The 18,063-nt window shown below is 45.7% G+C and overlaps 1 protein-coding gene across 1 annotated transcript in view; it reads right to left on the bottom strand.

Annotated features, from left to right (window-relative positions):
- The window catches only part of macf1a (microtubule actin crosslinking factor 1a), a 270,236-nt gene that overhangs the window by 25,822 nt on the left and 226,351 nt on the right, over window positions 1–18,063 (bottom strand). The window contains 14 exon segments of the mRNA XM_079522797.1: window positions 47–169; window positions 560–786; window positions 2,059–2,284; window positions 4,555–4,758; window positions 6,554–6,772; window positions 6,979–7,206; window positions 8,194–8,400; window positions 8,936–9,165; window positions 11,425–11,509; window positions 11,928–12,254; window positions 12,859–13,018; window positions 15,192–15,358; window positions 17,079–17,249; window positions 17,695–17,856. Coding sequence (XP_079378923.1) covers window positions 47–169; window positions 560–786; window positions 2,059–2,284; window positions 4,555–4,758; window positions 6,554–6,772; window positions 6,979–7,206; window positions 8,194–8,400; window positions 8,936–9,165; window positions 11,425–11,509; window positions 11,928–12,254; window positions 12,859–13,018; window positions 15,192–15,358; window positions 17,079–17,249; window positions 17,695–17,856 — 2,736 coding nt within the window.

Raw genomic sequence — 18,063 nt, 5'->3', positions numbered from 1 at the left:
TCTCTTTGTCTTATTTCAGTCCTTCCATTTATATCTAGTCTCTCACCTCATCAATGGTCTTTTTTACTTCAGGTTTTTCCGTTTCTCCACAGGCAAAGATGAGGTCAGCCCCGAGGGTCCTGACAAACTCTAGCTCCTCCCTTAAACCGTCGGTCTCTGCCTTGATGGCCTGCAGGAAAGATAAAACAACACAGTGAGGGTCAGCTTGAAGTCACACAGTGAATGAAAGTCACTCCATGAGAAATGTTATTACTTCTAAACACAAAACTAGCTACTAGATTATTACACTGTGTTATGATATATTATTTAGTCATTATTCACTGCCATTCAGAGACACAACATTAGTTGGTATTGTGAAAACAGCAAAAATAGAAAGCATATATACAGTATGATCCCCATCCATTTGTAGAACTCAACAACAGCCCTCCCTCTCCCTTTCTTTCTTCCTGCCTCCATCTCTCTGTCAGCCTGCTCTCTTCCCTCTATCACTCCTTGCCTTTGGCATTTCATGAACCAAAACCAAAACAGAATCCATCCTCTTCCACACCCCTTTCTGTACCTCTGCAGCCTCTATCTGCTGTTTGATGAGCGAAGGGTCCACTCCGGGGTCCTCCAGCTCCTTGACAATGTCCTGTGAGTCGCGGAGCGTGCTCAGCAGAGCGGCCATGTCGGCCCAGAACTTGCCCGCCAGGTCCAGCACGTCGGTCAGCTTCCCCTCTTTCTCCTCGGCCCGCTGTCGGATCTCGTCCCACAGCGAACGCAGGCGCAGGAGGCGTGCACGCACGGCTGGAGAGAGGAGGAGGAGAAGTTAGGAACAAGATCGGATTGGGCTGTGAGTGAGAAGGTGGGGGTGGGATGCCATTAGTACATGTTTGAGAAGGCTAGCTTAGCTGTTATTCTGTAAAGTAACACTTTTAAGTTTTAAGTCTTTGGCTACAACTGTCGAGTCTGGTCGGCATTCGTCAGAGAGAGAGGAGAAGGAAAAGAAAGGATTAGATGGAGAACGGATGTTTGCGATAGTGGGATGTTGCCATGGTCGTGTGCCTGGGAGGGTAGCCCTCATTTTGGCAATGTGGTGTACAGGTTTTTAGCCACACTCCTTTAAACTGTTAAGTAGGCGTAGCTCCAAAAAAAATGTATAACTACAGCTGACATCACAAATTAATTTGGTCACGGACAAAACAAATAAAGTAAAGTGGATGGAAAGCCTTCTGAGGTTTCAGTTTGCACTTGTCGATATGGCCGTCTGGTGAATGAAAACAGAAAGGCCTTCACCGAAGTCAGTCCACTCCCACCCACTGGATACAGAGCACTCATTCATCAGCATGAAGAAAGGGACTGAGAAGTGGAGCGGGAGAAAGGGAGAGGGGGGGGGGGGGGGGGTGGGGGGGTTAGTCAAGGCTGCAAGACCCCTGGTGGTGGGGGGGGGGGGATAGAACAATGGCGTGTGTGTGTGTCCATGTATGCGTGTGTTGTCTCAACATGTGACAAGGGCTGTGCAAGAAAAGCTGATATTGAGTGCGAGTCTGTGTGTGTTTAACATCAGTCCCCCTTCCTGCCACAGATACTGTTCATATGTCTGAGTGTAACAAATATCTGTCTCTCAGCGTGATAAGGAGGCAGTGTGTGTGTGTGTGTGTGCATGGCTTTAAGTTGCCAATTCAAATACAGTAGATAGCACAATTCTGTTGAGCCTTTGCAGTAGTATGCGTGTGCTTGTTCAATGCAATATCCTGTGCCTTTATTAGAATATGTTTTTTTGGATTGGATTTATTACAGGAATGTGGTCTGGAAGAACGGTATTTCCAAAGAATCACTGTGAATGTGGAGGAGTTTAAAAACAGAACCCGTGTAAAATATATACAAGCCTGGGAAGAATCTGGCAAAAGCCAAAATTAAGAACTTATTGTTTAGTTAAAAAAGATTACGCTGTGGCATTTTTTCATTACACATCGAAACAGGACGATATAGGGATGTAGCTGTGAGCTTGTAGTTCTAGATATGATATACTTCTATTCCCACAGCCACCCATCACCCCCCGACCGCCCCACCACTTACCCTGTGCGGCGGGGTCATCGTGTGATGCCCGTCCGATGAGCTCCTCTCCGCGGGCGCAGAGGGCAGAGAAGGAAGGCAGCAGCTTGTCCAGCTCCAGGCCCTGGGCCCGGTGCTCGGCCAGCTGCTCTCTGATCTTATCCACCTCTGCCGCCACCGGCGGAGGCTGCCGAAGTCTCTGAACTGCCCCCTCCAGGGTCTCCAAGAGTGGATCCATCTTGTCGTGGAACTACAAGGAAAGGAGGATGAGCGAGCGGAATGGACAAAGTTAGGAGGAAGGAGGAGGCTGTAAGGAAGAGGTCAAGGGAGGTTTGGGATCAATAAGGCACTGGTGGTGACACTTTGAAAGTGGAGAGATGTTACTGAGAGATAACAGATACATAATTTAAAATATGTTCAGATTAAGGCAGGTGGTGGGTAGTGGTTTGGGTGTAAATTCTCTACGCTTGATGTATAAATCTACTGAAACATAACCATGTCATCCACCTACAATTCTGTGAGGTAATTTAGAATTAATTATTATGTACTGTGGCCTACAAGCTGTGTGAGCTTGTTATTTTCAAATAACTGATGTAAATAGGGTTAACAGATTTTGACGCTATATTAACTAATTTCGCTGGGGACCTCCTGGAACCACTCAAGGACCCCTGGGTCCCACATTGAGAACTACTGCTCAAAGAAACATCCCAACATTGTACTTTCAACATGTCACCCAATGAGCAGAATGCTGGACGGGCTGGGCTGGATCTACAGTGCAACAGGAGGGATCTGTCCACACATTTCAACGAATTTTCAAGGTTATACTAAAGGGTAAATTTAGGGGGTATATTATCTGGAACAAAGAACAAACAACACATTTTATTCTAGGACAAACATTGTATGGCATTGAAGGACTTCTAGGGAAGGTTTTAAAGTCTTGGACCAAGCTTAGTTGAAGACAAAAAAAGTTCCTGATATAGAAAGCCTTTTCACTCTTCTAACCAGGCTTAATCCATGTTCACAAACTGAAGAGGTGAAGGGACAGGTCATAAGACAGATCTTTAGTGGTTTGGTCACTCAGGGTTGGTAGACACCACGAGATTTCACCATGCTTTCTACTGATATGACTTGTATCACACAGTGTATTATCTACAGGTTGCATTGATTAGAATAACATTGAATGGAGGCAAAATTCAAACTGTGCTTCGTCTACAGCAGCCGTCATACAACGGACATTAACCTCAGCTTGTAGCAGTGAGACAGGCAGATTTGATTAGGTCAACTCTGAACTCAGTTGATGAAATCACACAGTGCCAGCCTGCCCTGAGTGCCAGTTGAGTGTCTGGCTCTGTCAGTGGTCTTACCTCTACCAGCTGGGTGATTGGAGTGAGCAGTGACCATGGTGGAAATGGTTGTAGGACAACACACACAGCACATCCACAATGCACAAGGGATGGGATGGAGGGATAGGATGGAGCAAACCAGGGCGGGACAGAGAGGGAGTTAACAGAGGGGAGGGAAAGGAAGGGAGAGGAGGGATTGGGGGCACAAGGTGTGTGGAGAAATTGGGAGATTAGGATGGGGGTTAGGATGAGACAAAATGAGATGAAAGGAGATGTGATAGTTAGGGAGAGACGGAGGGATGGACAGTCAAAGGGTGGAGGTGGAGGAAGTGAAGGAGTGACATGTGGGGTGGTTTTGAGGGGGTACAGGAGTTGGAGAAACAATAAAATGTGTTAAATCAGAAACATGCATACAAAGAAAATACAAACTGCCAGGTGACACTCCAGGCTGTGCACACACAGGCAAATCAACACTGTGTTATGTTATGATGTTCATAATTAATGTCAAACGGTCAAGAAAACAGTCAAAGAATGCAGTGGATGTTACTCAGATATGGCATGATGGGAGAAAGTCTGAATGATGAATTATGTTAAGTTTACAACATTCATACTGGCTGGAAGTAAAAGTTATGTGCTTTTTATGGTTTCATTAATTAACCCATAAAGACCTGAGGCCAATTCTAAAAATGCCTTCTAAATCCAGGCCTACGTTTTCTGAAAAACTTCAAGCAGCCCTCAAAGTAAACGTATCGGCATATGAAAAATATGTAATTGGTGTAATGCAAGTGCACACACACACACACAGACACACACAGATGCCATGCCCGAAGTAAGGATGACCAGCTTTAAGTCAGCTGTAGGCTGCAAACACCAACCAAAGAACCTTAAGTTGATCTGGGTCTAAACGTAGCATTTATTGTTTGTTTTTTTAAACACCAGAAGGGATTATTCAGATTTTAATTCACAGACAAAATACATAAATGTAATTTGCTCCACTGTGATTCTATCACCTTCTCTGCATTCACCGTCAAAATCTGTCTAATAGCCCGAACTACACTTATTTTGCATTCATATAAGCTCATATTAGGCAGCAAGTGTATCAGCATGTGCTGTACTATTTGACCCAGGTCTGGACTTTAGCAGACAGTGAGCGAGTGGTCAGTCATCCATGACATACCTGTGTGGACTGGGACACGGCCTCGTCCAGCGAGGTCGCCCGACCTTTGACCTCTTCCTTGATGGCCATGTAGCGTCTCTCGGCGTCAGTGTAGCGCTGCCTCACCGCGGCTCCCTCCTGCGCACTGAGCTCCGCCATCTGGGGCCCGATCTTCAGCAGCTTGTCGATGTGGGGCTTGTGTTCCGCGATGGACTCCCTCAGCAGCTGGGGATGGAACAATGAGATGGAGATGATGAATAGATGTATGCACAATATATCATTTCATATTGTATGACATTAACCCATTTTGACCTGAGATCAGATTCTGAAAATGCCTTCTACATCCTGACAGTTTTCTGAAAAAGCTATGTTTCTATGTCAGTCGTTCTTCGACTTTTCAAAAATAGCAGACCTACAAGCTCGTAGTGCGCCACTCGGTGGCGCGCTATGAGCTTGTAGATCTGCTATTTTTCAGTAGCTAAAGCATAACATAATGCTAACACCAAAAGGGGTTCCCGCCCCAAAATGGGTTAAAGGGATATTTCACTTTCAAAAAAACTTTTGGCCATTTTCTCTCCAAAGTAGAATTTTGCCACTACTGTTGGAGCAGCCATAAACGAAACAGGTTTGTCCCAATGTTCTGGGCATCTTTGCAAAGTTAGTGTTATTAAAAAGCAGGTAAAAGAGTAACTTGAGAAGACGAACAGCTGTCACTTTCCCATTCACTCTAGCTGTAGCTGCGGTGTTTTTTACCGCAGCCGCCTACAGGAAACAACATGGCTGTGTGCAGGGCACCTCTCTGTGGATCTGTCTATAGGAAGTGGGCGGGGCAGCTAAAATTAATATCAAATAACTAAATACTGAATCGAGCAACTTAAAAACGGGTCAAGTCCGGGGTGTTCACATAAGTCTCAGTAGACGATAAAACGACCTAAAGGTATTTTGAAAGTGAACTCATGAATGAGTTAATGAATTCACAATATATTCATTCGTGTTGCTTTATAATATTAAAGCCTTCACTATATACATGCACTACAGTAATATCTCAACTGTTTTTTTAAGTTCACAACGCATTGGATCGGTGATATGTGCTATACTGTATGCTGTATGTCAAAGTATATATACTGTAATAACCCTGACTATTCCACTCTGCCTTCTTTAACTGTCCCTCTGCTGTCCCGTGCCCCCCCTCCCCCCCACCCCACATGTCCTCTCCTACCCTCATCTGGTCCTGCTGTCCCCCCCTCCCCCCCCCCCCCCACATGTCCTCTCCTACCCTCATCTGGTCCTGCTGTCCCCCCCTCCCCCCCCCCCCCACATGTCCTCTCCTACCCTCATCTGGTCCTGCTGCAGCCCCCCCCCCCCCCCCACATGTCCTCTCCTACCCTCATCTGGTCCTGCTGCAGCCCCCCCCTCCCCCCCACATGTCCTCTCCTACCCTCATCTGGTCCTGCTGCAGCCGTAGTGCGTCTGCCCCCCCCCTCCCCCCCACCCCACATGTCCTCTCCTACCCTCATCTGGTCCTGCTGTCCCCCCCCTCCCCCCCACCCCACATGTCCTCTCCTACCCTCATCTGGTCCTGCTGTCCCCCCCCTCCCCCCCACCCCACATGTCCTCTCCTACCCTCATCTGGTCCTGCTGTCCCCCCCCTCCCCCCCACCCCACATGTCCTCTCCTACCCTCATCTGGTCCTGCTGTCCCCCCCCTCCCCCCCACCCCACATGTCCTCTCCTACCCTCATCTGGTCCTGCTGTCCCCCCCCTCCCCCCCACCCCACATGTCCTCTCCTACCCTCATCTGGTCCTGCTGTCCCCCCCCTCCCCCCCACCCCACATGTCCTCTCCTACCCTCATCTGGTCCTGCTGTCCCCCCCCTCCCCCCCACCCCACATGTCCTCTCCTACCCTCATCTGGTCCTGCTGTCCCCCCCCTCCCCCCCACCCCACATGTCCTCTCCTACCCTCATCTGGTCCTGCTGTCCCCCCCCCCCCCCCCCCCCCACCCCACATGTCCTCTCCTACCCTCATCTGGTCCTGCTGCAGCCGTAGTGCGTCTGTATCAATAGCAGGCGGGGGCAGCTGGGTGATGAGTGCCTCCGTCTCTCCAAGGAAGGGCTCCAGTTCCTCGTAGGTCTCCCAGAAGCGGGCGACCAGGACCTGGGCCTGCTCCAGGGCGGAGAAACGCTCGCCGTGTCTATGGCTCACCGCTTCGTAGCGGGCGCTCAGGGAGTCTGTCTTCACCTGAGAGGAAGATAATAGTATATTATAGTAATTACATTTTTGAATTATTGTGTTTCATCTAGTCATCTTTCTTTATTTTTGGTCTTTCTTTTCAGTCTTCCTCTTGTACGAAAGACTTATTTTCCATTCCCAATATAACTTTTTCCTACTTCAGTTTCATCCCTCCCCTTATCCTTCATGCCATCTCCGTCTCCCTCCTTCCTCACCATAAGTGTGTCTTTCTGGGCGTCGCTGCAGCTCTCCAGGATGTCCTCCCGGGTGTTGAGCAGCTGGTCCACAGTGTCTTTGTGTCGGATGATGTCGATGTTGAAGGCTCGCTGCACCTGCAGCTGGGCCACCGTCACGTCAGGCTGCAGGCTGAGGGGCCCCAGAGAGGCCAGCTTGCGCTCCGTCTCGCCCACCCAGGCCAGCTCTGCATCCACAGCCTCCTCGTACTGAAGGAGGGACCATTCCATGTTAGGCTTCGTCCACACACTGTACTGTACTGTACATGGGTATTTTTTTATAAACGGGGCTTTTTCATGTTCGTTTTTTTGAAAATCTCCACGTCTACACACGGCCCCGTTTACAAAAATCTCTCCGTCCAGACGTAGTTAAAGTGACGAAGCCAGCCAAAAACTCTGTCTGTTTGTCTTGTCCACAATAAACCGTTTTTTTTTAAAATAAAAATCTACACTGTGGCTGGATTTTAAAGATTAATTTTTATGTGCTAAAAACGTGTTTACCACCCCAATTTGTTTTTAAAAATAACCAGCTACATGTGGACGCGGACAGGTCACTTGGTTATGTGATTTGGTGCTTTGTGTAAAGCAGTTTGTGAGCAACTTTGAAAAAGTAATAAAGTATATTATTACTTTTTTTCTCCATTTCATCCAATCAGGAGAAAAAGAACCCCACAAAAATCATGCATCAGCTTGTTTTCCAGTTAAAATCTTTGTCTGCTCATTCCTTTTGTTTCATAACTTCCAATTTCACTTGCTCATCCTGTATCATGTATTGATCTTTCTCTTCTAATTGAATGATTTGGTATCCTTAGCATTTTCTGTTTACCAAAGAGCTAAAGAGACGGGGAGAACCATGTTATTGAACAAACATTCTATATGGGAATATAGAGCTATTTAACACGTATTCTAATGAAAACAAAATGTCTAAATGACTAAGTCACTAATCTCCCAAACGATTCAGGGGGAAAAAATTGCCTATTTTTTCCCAGATTGCTGCATCACAAACTTTATTAAATGCTAATTGACAAACGTAAATATACTGATGTAAATCCATATGTTATGCAGTTGTTTGCGTGAATAGTTTGAATCCGTTTACTGCTAATAACAAGTACAATTCCGTATGTTTACCAGTAAACATACAGAATTCTCAACATAAAATTCTGCACACGATAAGGCAATGACGGTAGGTAGCAGTACCTGCTGTGACCTCTGGATGGCAGCCTGTACCAGTTTCACCCTCTGAGTGATGGTTTCGTCGGCCTGGCGGTATCGTTGGTTGGCGTCAGCGACCAGGCGGTCCAGACCCTCGCGCGCTCGCCATGGCACCAGGTCCAGCAGGGCGTTGCCCACCTCGTTCACTGTGTCCAGCACCAAGCGCTTCTCCGCTGACACTTTCTTCAGCTCCTGACGGGCAGAGGTAAACTTTTGTTAAAATGGTTATCTAAAGTTAGTGAGTTCTGCTCACACCTGACTAAGGTGGACTTGCCATGAGTTGAAATATATTTCTTGATATTTCTTTCCCCAAATATCCTTCGTACCATTATTTAGCCTATTGGAAATAGCACTGAAATCCTGGCATTGCACATCTGCCTCTTGGCAAAGAGGTCAAGCAGTCATTCAAATAACGATACGCATCGTAAACAGGTGTTATTAGCGAGTGTCTCAAACACTAGCTGATACCATGCCAGTGAGTTAATAATAAATCAGGAAACAAACCATGTCGGTAATATAACAGTGCTATAAACACATCACATCAAAATTGTCTCCCTGTTCTATCTTGAGTGCACTGGCTAGCAACAGAGGTTTCTTTTTACTGTTTCAAAGGCACATAAAAAAAAACTTACTTCATACTGTCATGAGCCACGACAGCAGACTCCGTCACTTAAACACACATGCACACGAACACACACACACTCTCGCATACACATACTCCTCCCACCTTCTGTCTGTCCTGGTAGGCGGCGGGCGCGGCATCAGCCTCAACGTTATTAAGCTCCGCCTCCACGCTGTCCAGCCATTGGTTGATGTCGTCGTGTGCGCTGGCGAATCGCGTGGCGAGCTGCAGGGCCTGCTCCAGCGTGCGGAGGGCCTTGCTGCTGCCGGCCGTCATCTCAGCGTAGCGCGACTTGATGCCGTCCAGCTTCTCCTGGATCAGCAGCACCTCCTCACCTGCAGGGTTACAGGTAGCAGTGGTGGAGAAAGTACTCACATGTTACCTACCAATGCTGCAATATAGAAGTACTCTGTTATAAGTAAAAGTCCGGAATTCTAAATGTACTGGAGTAAAAAGAATCTACTTAAAGTGCGAAAAATAGGCCTGGGCCGTGGCTCAGCGGTCCAGGCACCTTGGCTGGTAATCCAGTCTGGCAGTGTGCCGCGGGTTCAACTCCCGATCCCGATGGCCTTTACTGCATGTCACCCCCCCATCTCTCTCCCCATTTCCTGTCAGCCTACTGTCTATCCCTCCATAAAAAAAATATAAAATAAAGGGAACGCCACAAAAAACATAAAAATAAAAAAAGTACGAAAAGTACAAGTATGCATTATTCAGAATGTCCCATTTAAAGTTTTGAAAATTGGAAATACTCAAGTACAAATACAAAATTGTACTTAAGTAGTTACTTTACACCACTGGTTGCCCGTAAGCAGAGCAGACACAGGTCATACATGCTGGAGTTTTATATTAGGGCTGGGCAATGAAACCACTAAAACCAGGAAAGAATCTGTGTCATTGTAGATTTTAGCTTTGTGCCTTATTGGTTTTCCAGGAAACTCTTTAGAACAGTGGTCTCAAAAATAGCTGATGTACAAGCTCACAGCATGGCACGTTTTTTGAAAGATCTTGAAAGCATCTTGAAATTTTGGGATAATTTGGAATTTTCTTAACACAAATCTTCTCTTCTAGGGGGATCCCTGGCACAAAACATGTTCAGATGGGGTGGTCCGCGGCCAAATACATATCATTATGGGGGTCCCTGGCACAAAACATTTACATATCATTATGGGGTCCCTGGCACAAAACATTTACATATCATTATGGGGGTCCCTGGCAGAAAACATTTTCAGATGGGGTGGTCCGCGGCCAAATACATATCATTATGGGGGTCCCTGGCACAAAACATTTTCAGATGGGGTGGTCCGCGGCCAAATACATATCATTATGGGGGTCCCTGGCACAAAACATTTTCAGATGGGGTGGTCCGCGGCCAAATACATATCATTATGGGGTCCCTGGCACAAAAGTGAACTACTGAACTACTGATTTAGAAGGAATCTGTTGAATCGGCCTCAGGTCTTAATAACAAAAAGCATTTCATTATAATAGATATTTTATTGAATCGTTGGTCATATCACACAGCCCTACTATATATAGTCAGTTCCAGGTTGTAAACAATAACACAGCTGCCCTGAACGTTGCATTCCAACCTTTGAGAACATCCGGTTTGTAAGCGTTGCCCGGGGAAACGACTTATCAGAGTACAAGCTGTTATTTAGCTACCTAGCCAACGTAAAACATCAACGGTTGTTTTTAGGTCCGAACAGCTCACCAGATGTAAGGGTTTTCATCTCCTTGCAAGTTGCAACAACAGGTGAGAAATGGGCCGTACTGAGGCTTGTATAACTACTATATAGGCTTTCTAGAGGAAAAACAACAATGGTACATGGGTCAGTAGTGCTGATGTACTATTAGAAGGGTTTTGGATTTGGCTTTTTGGATTTGTATTGTTTGTAGCCCTTATCAATCCTGTGGCGGAAATTCAGTTTCAGCTTCACACAGCTGATGGCTGCTCAGATGGTTATGGCGATGACACATGGACACATAAACCATACGCAAAGCAGTGACCTTCTGATTACCAGATGGCCCAATGTTTACCCACTGACCTACGGTCGCCGCTAGGGTTGAAGGGATATGAGTCGTAGAGAAAATGCCATACTCAGAAGAAAAATATAAATTGCTCTACTGTACAGTATACAGTATGCGAGGTATGGAAGGACAGCAGTAGTGCTAATGGATTCTTTGCTTGGTGTCAGTGCTACCATAGCTAGCTTGTGACCAGAAAGATGACTATTCAAACCCCTGACGGAGAAAATGTGCCCAGGGGAAGTGAATGAGTCATGCACTACCCTCCCTCAAACAACTGCCGCCTAACAACTTAAACCAACCACTTAAATGTAGCTGCTTAGTGGCCAGCAGTAAAGACTGTGGTTGGGCCAGGCAGCAACCCAGGTATGAATGTCTATAATTGAAGGAGTAGGAGTAGTAGTAGTGTGTTGCTGTGACAAAAACAAATTCTGAAAATATTCCCACGGGAAAAAATTTAAAAAGGAAAGCTCATTCGTATGATGTTTAATACATGTTTATAGGATGTTGGTGACTGAGCAAGTGATCAGAGAGAGAGGCTGTAAAGGTTAAATGCTGTAGATTACCTGTGGTCTGTTTGAGAAGAGCCTGTCCATTCTTGATGGCCTGGTCCACTGTCTTCTTCCTGCTTACAATCTCCTCATTCAGAGACTGGAGGTAAGGGAGAGATGATGGGATTCAATCCACAGCCCCAGAAAAAGCCCAAAGCCTAAACTAGCAAAAATAAACTTCACATACAAATTGCATTTTTCCATTAATACGTTCTAATTCATGGAATTCATGCATAATTACCTTATGTACATGATAAATGAAATTAGGTTCCACAACATGCACTTGTCTTAGACCATTGAGCAGCATTGTCTCTCATTACACTGGATGTACTTGTACCAGTACTGCAGTGGGTTTGTGCCGTCTAATCATTTATACCTTTAAAGCTCCCAATGTCATCTCCACCCACTGCAGATGAGCTAATTACATTGTATTAACATTTGATTCATTAAAAGGAGTCCCGGATTGTAGCTTCAACAATGTCAAGTTGCACTCCAACAGTTCCTGCACAAGGCCGTACCAGAAGGTGTTTGTGCTCCTGAGCCAGTAGCTGTGGCTGGTAGCTCTGGACGGAGACCTGGGTCAGCCTCTGGGCCACCTCTGCCAGCCAGTTCAGAACCTCCACCTCATCCTCCCCAAACAGCTGGGCGTTGGCCAGCGCCTGCTCCAGCATGCCCGCCCGCCGCGCACACCAGTCGGCCAGGTCCGAGTGGCCCGAACGCACCGAGCCCACGCGCTCGCTCAGCCAGTCGCGGTCGGCCGCGCAGCTGAGCGGCGTCAGGGATTGGCCGAGGGATTCGAGGCGGCCGAGCTCGGCTCCTCGAGAGGACACGACCTCTTGGAGGGCCTGGGAGGGGTGTGTGTGTGTGTGTGTGTGTGTGTGTGTGTGTGTGTGTGTGTGATGATGGAGTGTGAAAAAGAAAAAAAGACAACAGAAAAGACAGAACAACAAAAAATGGTAAAACACAAAACATGGGCATGCAGAAGAAAAATCATATATGAAGCATGAATCCTGAGTGACAAATCATAAAAATGTGAAAGATGAAATAACTTCAAAATGAACTGAAGGAAAACAAATAAATTGAGCGAAAAATCATACAGTATGATGTGAGTGATAGTTTACTCAGTTTGTGTTAATAATAATAAGTGTTGACACACTGCACTTGTGTCTCCATAGCATCTCCACAGCGTCAGATCCCCTCTATTGTTACACTCTCAGAGTTGAATTAACACTCACATTTAACAAAAGCTTCTCTGCAACTGTACGATGCTTCTCCGATAAAGTATTTTACCAACCCCTACCTTAAAACCTGCCGGGTAAGGGATTCCTGTGCAGCCACAAAACCACAGTTGCATTGAACCAGTGTGCAAACTGCACATACTGTCTCATGGACCCAGCCTGGCACCATTGCAGGAGGGTGCCCCTCTGTACCAGCCTAGGTAAACAGTACCTTGTGCTTGGTAATCTGCTGGGTAATCTTGGCCGTCTGGGTGCCCATGGGCTCTGCGGTGGTCAGGCGTCTCTCTGTGGTGCTCAGCCATTCTCCCAGAGGATCCAGAGCCTCGTGGAATTGCAGGGCCAACACCTGCAGCTCCTCCAGCTTGCTCTGCCTGGAGGGGACAAGCACACAGGAGGAATGAGAGCAATTCTTATGGCATTTTCTATGATTCGTTTTGTATTTTTTTGCTTCAAATGAAAACATGCAGGAGGAATAAGAGCATTTTTATGGTATTGGTATTATTTTGAACTTCCCTAATTGGAGAATAGAACAGAAACCTTGTACACATCTATTTTATGTCTCTTCTTTTAATGTTCAATTCTTTTTTTTTTTTTAAACCACATAAGCTTGTAGATCATCTATGTTAGGTGAAGAGATTTGGTGTAGACAGGAAAAAAGGGAACCAATTTTAGACCACTGGGGGACTCCAGTAAACTAAATATAGTATGGATTCAAGTGGTTAAAGATATTTTTATGTCGACGCATGACATTGTCTATGTCTGGAAATATGCAGTATATTGCCCACAGCTTCGCTGGTCGAATAAACAAAAACACACGATCAATACGCAAGATATGAGGAAAGCACAACAGATCCTCAAGGGCACATACCAGTTTACATTTAGTGTGTGGGGGGATAAATAGAACATTTATTCTATTTATTTATAGTTTTCATTGGTACTTTATTGCAAGTTGATTGTTTTTTTTAATCTTTCACTCCTACAGATTTGACCCAATTGTGTTTTCGCTGTATGTCTGTCCTCTTTTTATTGTATTGTTAATTACATTTTGCTGTAACGGTGGTTTATGAATTTTATGTTTTGAAAAACACAAAAACGTGTGTTTAAGCAGTGCTTGCGAGACAAAATATATTTGCTCAGATATGTGTATGTACAGTATGTGCATGTGCATGTTGGTAAGAGACAGTGAGCCTGTATTGCAGGGTACCCCAATAGGCGGCCCGCGGGCCATTTCCAGATATAAATGGCATTAAATGGGGGTCAGTAGCCTATGCATGTCAAACTGGGCATCCTTTTCAAATGGGGTCCTGCCCTGAAAATTCATTTTCAGGGCAAGACCTTGACCTCACGCGTGCGGACTCGGCCCCCAGCCTGGTACCCTAGTCAAAATATGGCCCTCGAGGAAAATTAATTGGGGAACCCTGCTGTATTGCAATACAGTATGGCCTGTCAGTGTTTACAGACAGGCCTATAGTGTTTTTACAATGCTCTAGTTCTGTTATATGACTTTCAAGTGTACACAGCAGACAGTGGACTGCATCATACTGTCTGCAGTATGTGTGCAGTATCCATATGACAGACAGAGTTGCCTAGGATGCTATAAATATTGCATGGTCATGTGTGGTATTTTTTATTTTTCATAAGTATACTGTAAGTAGCATAAGTATCCTCCGTATCCAGCGTCTGTAATACACCTTGTGCTGGTGCGTGCGTGCGTGCGTGCGTGCGTGCGTGCGTGCGTGCGTGCGTGCGTGCGTGCGTGCGTGCGTGCAAAGAGCCTCTATAACCGCATTCACTCTGTGAATGACTCACACCTCCATCCAAAGCACACAGTTTTTAGAATGTTGCTAATCCCAATGTAAACATGTGCCTCATGTTTGTATTATGCTATCCTGGTGCACAGCCATGTTGGCTTTAGCATATTTGGCCATTTCCACGTATATTCCTGTCCACCGATGTGGCAAGAATGGTATAGTGAGATTGAATAACATTGAAAAGATGACGAGCATTTTGAACTCTAGCGAGTTCAATAACAACACCACAGAACAGGAACTGTTAGTAAAGACTAGAGAGAAATCAGAGAATATATTAATTCAAAGTTAATGACTGCGGACTGGATCTGAGTAGCATGTAATGGAATTGATTTTATCTGGTTGCAATCCAAGTCCTGAACCGTGGCCTTTTGCAATTTAACCCATTAAGACCTGAGAAAAACTGTTTGAAACCTATGTCGTTACATCAGTGGTGCTCAAAATCTTTTCATGTCAAGGACCCCAAACGTGTGTATAATAAAAATATTTGTATTTGTTGCGGAGCCCCCATCTGTTTGTATATTTTGTATAAAATGACACAGATGCTTTCTTGGTTTGAATGGGTTAAAGGCGAGGCGACCTCATACTACATCGAAAACTGGCATATTAATGTAATAAATATTAATATTCCTTTATAATTTGTAAATACCAGAATGGCTCATGTACTCTATAGATCTACTCAACAAAAAGTGAAACATTGTCGTTGTACTAACTGAGCCTAGTGGTGTTTGTTTACCTAGCGCCGGCTTTGTCCAGTAGCTCAGCCCATCTCTCTCCCAGGCTGTGGAGCTGGGTGCGGATCTTGTCCCGGTCCTGGGTCTCTGCAGCGGCCGCGATCCTCTCTCCCTCCGCCCGGATCATCTCCACTGTGGGCCGCCGGTCGTCCAACAGACGCTGGAGGAGCTGGGGGATCAGACAAAAACGATTTGTAGAAAATGTAGGCCCACATACAGTAAGTGTGTTTCTATATAATTGACATTTCTTTACATGTGGAGATACTGTGTTTGCGTTCTGTTAAATTCTATAAATACTTCATCACTTAAACCTTATATCCTTAGTTGAACGGCGTCCCCCAGAGCTCTATACTTATATACAACTCCATCGTTCCTTATACAACTCCATCTAGATGTTCTGCAAATGATTTCACTTCAGAATAGGGACGCTTGAGTTGGTAAGGTTAAACTGAACTGGTCTATAATTGAGTTCTCTCTCAGTAACATCTCTGGAGGTTAAACTGAACTGGTCTATAATTGAGTTATCTCTCAGTAACATCTCTGGAGGAAACCCCTCAGTGGACGTTATTCATGTGTTTACTTGCATATCAGCCCAAACCGTGTCAAACTCGGACGCATTTTCTTTGCACAGGATATTACTGTTATTTTCCCATCAACACAGTGGAGCTCTATTCCACTTCCTTCCTCTTGAAAATGTGTCTCCGTCTCTGTGTTCTAAAGCTGCTCTTGTCCCCCGGCCGGCTCAGTGCTGCCCCTGGAATGCACTTATCCACGGTTTCCTCCCCGACTGGCCTGCTGTGACTCCTCCCTCACTCTCTCCGTCACGGATGCAAACACGCGTGATTGATCGCCAGCCGAGACCGCTGGGCTTTGTGCGCACAAACACGGGAAGTGTGTGTTTTATAAACAAGGAAAAGTGTTTGTATGTGTGCCTCACTGCGTGTGTGTGCCATACGCGAGTGTGTGTGCGTGTGTGTGTGTGAGAGAGAGAGTGTATGAGAGAGTGTATGAGAGAGAGAGAGTGAGTTCAGTAGTTTTCTCTGAAAACAATAGCAGTCTACCGTGTGTTCGTGTGTTTGTGTCAGTCAGACTGGCAGAGAGTCAATTGGGACCCTTTTCTATGCCAGGCAGACGGATCATGTTGTGAGAGTGCATGTGTGTGTTTTTCTCATTATACATTGTCCGTAGGCAGGACAAAACCAGAAAACACAGATAATTCCATTCAGTGAATCTTTGGTGGAGAATTTTCTTTTGTTTGGTTTGATCAACAGCACCGGCTTGAAACGAGCAACAGAAAAACTAAATGAGATTTACAAATGGCTGCAGGCAACACACCGCACACGAGCACTGTCCAAAACATCCGTTCATGGACCACTGCCTAGCTCAAATCATGTGACCATGGTCCACTTGATTACAATGTGTGATATGATTTGCTAGCCGTTTGTTGTTATAATTCTGTATGTGTATGTCATAATGCAGGAGCGATAAATATATCGGTGCCTCATCAACTACGGGGAATTCACCTCATATAGTAGGCTACAGTTTGTCTTTGTTTGTATTTTATTTCAATGTCACTGTTTATTTTGTGTGTATGCTTCTGTTCTGATCATAACTGTTAAAGGAGCATTCAGTGATTTGGGTGATTTGGAGAAAAAAACCTGTCCCCTCTATCCTGATTGGATGAAGGCTTTGTCACCCACCACCAAAGCCGAAACGATCTATGCACATTTCAAGTTTAGATATTTGAAAATATTTAGAAATAATGATTGTATTGTAAATTGTAGGAAATGCAAAAAAAGTTTGTTTAGTTACTCATGATCCTTAAAAATGACACCGCAATCCAAAAACGGGTCCTGACCCTCTGTTTGGGAAGCGGTCCCCGTGCCTACCTTCTGCTCCTGGATCTGGGCTTTCACCACGCGGTACTCGGCAGACGGAGGCCTCTGGTTGGCCACCAGCTCCTCCGTGTCGCTCAGCCAGCTGAGCAGCGGCTCCAGGGCATCCTCGAATTTCCCACAGTGCAACAGGGCCTCCTGCAGCTGTGCGACGCGCTCCGCCACCTAAGGATGGTGTGAAATGTGTCGGAATAAGCGCTCATACTTTTGGGTTGTGTACACTTGCATTTTTTGGTTATTAACCTTGCAAAATGACACGTACCACAACAGCGATCCATCGCACCCATTTAGATTTTTAAGTTACGCCATTTTAAGATATGAAATGTCACGTCACTTCTGTTTGCACACATGCACACATTTGCACAACCTTCAGTTTTCATGGTACTGTCATGGACTATCGTGCCCTAAATCAGGATTGATTACCAAGAGAGCACTCTCACGCACGCACGCACGCACGCACAGACACCATTCAGTTTTCATGGTACATGTCTAAAACCTCCGTCATGGGCAAATTGGACAATCATGTCCTAAATCAGGACTGATTAGCAACGAAATGGCGCATTTCACACACACGCACACGCACGCACACACACACTCCAGAGCGCCTCACCCTCTTGTTGAGCGAGTTCCATCTGAGGTTGGTTGTCTCCAGGTCGTGTTCAAGTGCTTGTGTGTCTGTGTGTTTGGCAGCGCTCTGGATCAGACCCTGACCCACTGCGTTGACATGCTGCAGTTTAGGCTGAACGCCGTCCACCTGCCCCCTCTCAAAGGCCTGGAGAGACAGAGTCACAACAAGATGGCAGGTTAGATCCACATCCATGTGATGCAAAATATGATCTCATAATGTTAGCATGCAAAGCATCCAAGGATACTGCCTATCCACTCTGACGGACCTGGTATAGACGTCAAATTCATATGGCTTAAAAAGGAGGAAAGGAGGAAACAAACAAACAAACAAACATTTTTACATTGTGTGTAG

Source organism: Electrona antarctica (assembly GCF_951216825.1).
Source record: "Electrona antarctica genome assembly, chromosome: 15".
NCBI lineage: Eukaryota > Metazoa > Chordata > Actinopteri > Myctophiformes > Myctophidae > Electrona > Electrona antarctica.
The sequence above is the reverse complement of the archived record's forward strand: the minus strand, read 5'-3'. Positions and strand labels throughout refer to the sequence as shown.